This window comes from Myotis davidii, unplaced genomic scaffold (assembly GCF_000327345.1).
Source record: "Myotis davidii unplaced genomic scaffold, ASM32734v1 scaffold169, whole genome shotgun sequence".
NCBI classification, from domain to species: domain Eukaryota; kingdom Metazoa; phylum Chordata; class Mammalia; order Chiroptera; family Vespertilionidae; genus Myotis; species Myotis davidii.
The window spans coordinates 543,363-545,670 of record NW_006383005.1 but is presented as its reverse complement, the minus strand read 5'-3'; the positions used below and the strand labels follow the sequence as shown (position 1 = coordinate 545,670).

Below are 2,308 nucleotides of genomic sequence, written 5' to 3'. Positions count from 1 at the left end.
CGCTCGCCTGCTGGCTCCCGCTGGGCGGATGGATGAGTCCTAAACGGGCCCTGTTAGCGCCGTTGTTGTTGGGCGTGTGTACGTGCGAACGACGGTCCTGAGAGCCCTTCGATGAGGAGACGATGACGAGTCTGACTGGGGTGTTGCTGTCCAGGTGGCCCCTGCTCCGAGCTGCGTCCTGCGGCGCCGTGGTCGGGGCCCCGGGTCAGAGTCGCCACCAGACGATGACCAAGAGGCATTTGTCTGAGAAGGGCTTGCTCCGTCCCTTTCGGAACCAGGGCAGGACGATGGGCCGTTTGAGTTTGGACGAGGGTTGCATTGGCTGAAAGACCAGGTGGGGAAAAGTGAGCCTGCACCCTAACTTTGAATTCTGGTTTGTTTGTTTTTTTTGGTTAGTTTGTGGCTGATGGCATCTTCAAAGCCGAACTGAACGAGTTTCTCACCCGGGAGCTGGCCGAAGATGGCTACTCAGGAGTTGAGGTCCGCGTTACGCCAAACAGGACAGAGATTATCATTTTGGCCACCAGGTAAAAAGTCGTTTATGTGGCATAGACTGAGAGGGTTTTGGTCTGGAAGCTTAAGGGGACAGCCTGTACATTTGGCCTGAGGGAGTGCAGTAATTGGTTTCTGTGAACTGCATTTTTTAAATCTAACCAGGAGTTCCCGTCACCCACACTTTTTCTACTTGCTTGTGTCTGATGAATGAGGTTTTACTGCTACGCAGATGCGAGATTGGAGGTTACATGTGGAACCTGGTGAGAGCTGTGAATTGCCGCTTTTTGCTTTCCCAGGACGCAGAATGTTCTCGGTGAGAAGGGCCGACGCATCCGGGAATTGACTGCCGTGGTGCAGAAGAGGTTTGGCTTCCCTGAGGGCAGTGTGGAGGTGAGTGATCTGGCCCAGGTCCGGGTTGCTGTGGGCCTGGAAATGGCTCTTTGGGATGGCACTTCTAAAACCCCTTCTCTCACTGAAGACTGTTTATTCCTGGTCATTGAATATTAAAAATGGGTTGCTGTTTTGTTGAAGATCTCATAATAAGTAGTAAGCTTAATTTTACAGGCCTGTTCTGCTCAGTTATGGTGGTTAGGGAATTTTACATCCACCTTGAGTGGTGGTAATGATACACATGATGGATCGGGTGCCCATCGGTCTCCGTGGTGTGGCTGTAGGAAGAGCTAGGGATGCGAGGGCAATGAGGAATGGTTCAGTTCATGTCACTGAGTGTGTGCTAGGTGTGGGGAGTTCTAAGGGGTGCTATAGTGATATATGTTGTTTGTTTGTTTCTTCAAGCTTTATGCTGAAAAGGTGGCCACAAGAGGTCTGTGTGCCATTGCCCAGGCAGAGTCTCTGCGTTACAAACTCCTAGGGGGCCTTGCCGTGCGGAGGTGAGTACGTATCCCCTTTTTGTGGGTCAGAATATGGTGTGTTTGCCATTTTTGTTAATTCAGCAAATGAACTCTACGTGGCAGGATATTTCCAATCTATGTTTTTTAAATATATTTTTATTGATTTCAGAGGAGAGAGAAACATCAATGATGAGAGAATCATTGATCAGCTGCCTCTTGCATGCCTCCCCCAACTTGGGATTGAGCCTGCAACCCAGGCATGTACCCTTAACCGGGATTGAACCCAGGACCTTTCAGTCCGCAGGCTGTCGCTCTATCCACTGAGCCAAACCGGCTAGGACTCCATGTCCTTGTTGATCAATGATGAGAGAGAATCATTGATTGGCCTGCACACCACCCACCAGGGATCAGTCCAAAATCTAGGCACATGTCCTGACCAGGAATCAAATCATGACCTCTGGTTCATAGGTTGATGTTCAACCACTGAGCCATGCTGGCTGGGGAAGAAGCAAAATTTTGAAGGAGTGATCAGTGTTAGAATGGAGAACTGTTTTGAATGCCTGGGGAGTAAAACAAAAATAGAACTCAGAGAGGGAAGGTTAGGCTTCCTGTTGAAGTTCAGTTCCATCATGTGTTAATTCTTCTGAGGACTAGAAGATAAGACAGTGCAGATGGAAGCGAGCTCTGTACAGAGATAGTAAAGTGAGGAGTGATGGGCTGCATCAGAGCCCCCTCAGGTTTTGCAGCAGAGGAAGGACACAAGGGCTGCGCTGCCTGCAGGTTGATGTTGGGGTGGGTAGGAAAGGCTATAGGCAAGGACATGTAGAAGACTGCCCACCTGGTTTGAATGCCAGATCTATATTGCTGCTCAGGCAATAAAAAGTGATTCTCAAAAGTTGGTCCCTGGGCCAGCATCACTGCCATCATCTGAGGACTTGTTAGAAAAAATTCTGCCGTAACCC

The 2,308-nt window shown here is 49.7% G+C and overlaps 1 protein-coding gene across 2 annotated transcripts in view; it reads left to right on the top strand.

Annotated features, from left to right (window-relative positions):
* The window catches only part of RPS3 (ribosomal protein S3), a 35,593-nt gene that overhangs the window by 826 nt on the left and 32,459 nt on the right, over nt 1-2,308 (top strand). For both annotated transcript variants that reach the window (XM_015557480.1, XM_006777916.2), the window contains exons 2-4: nt 397-527; nt 792-885; nt 1,291-1,385. In XM_015557480.1, the coding sequence (XP_015412966.1) occupies nt 397-527; nt 792-885; nt 1,291-1,385 (320 nt within the window). The remainder of the gene's footprint in view (nt 1-396; nt 528-791; nt 886-1,290; nt 1,386-2,308) is intronic.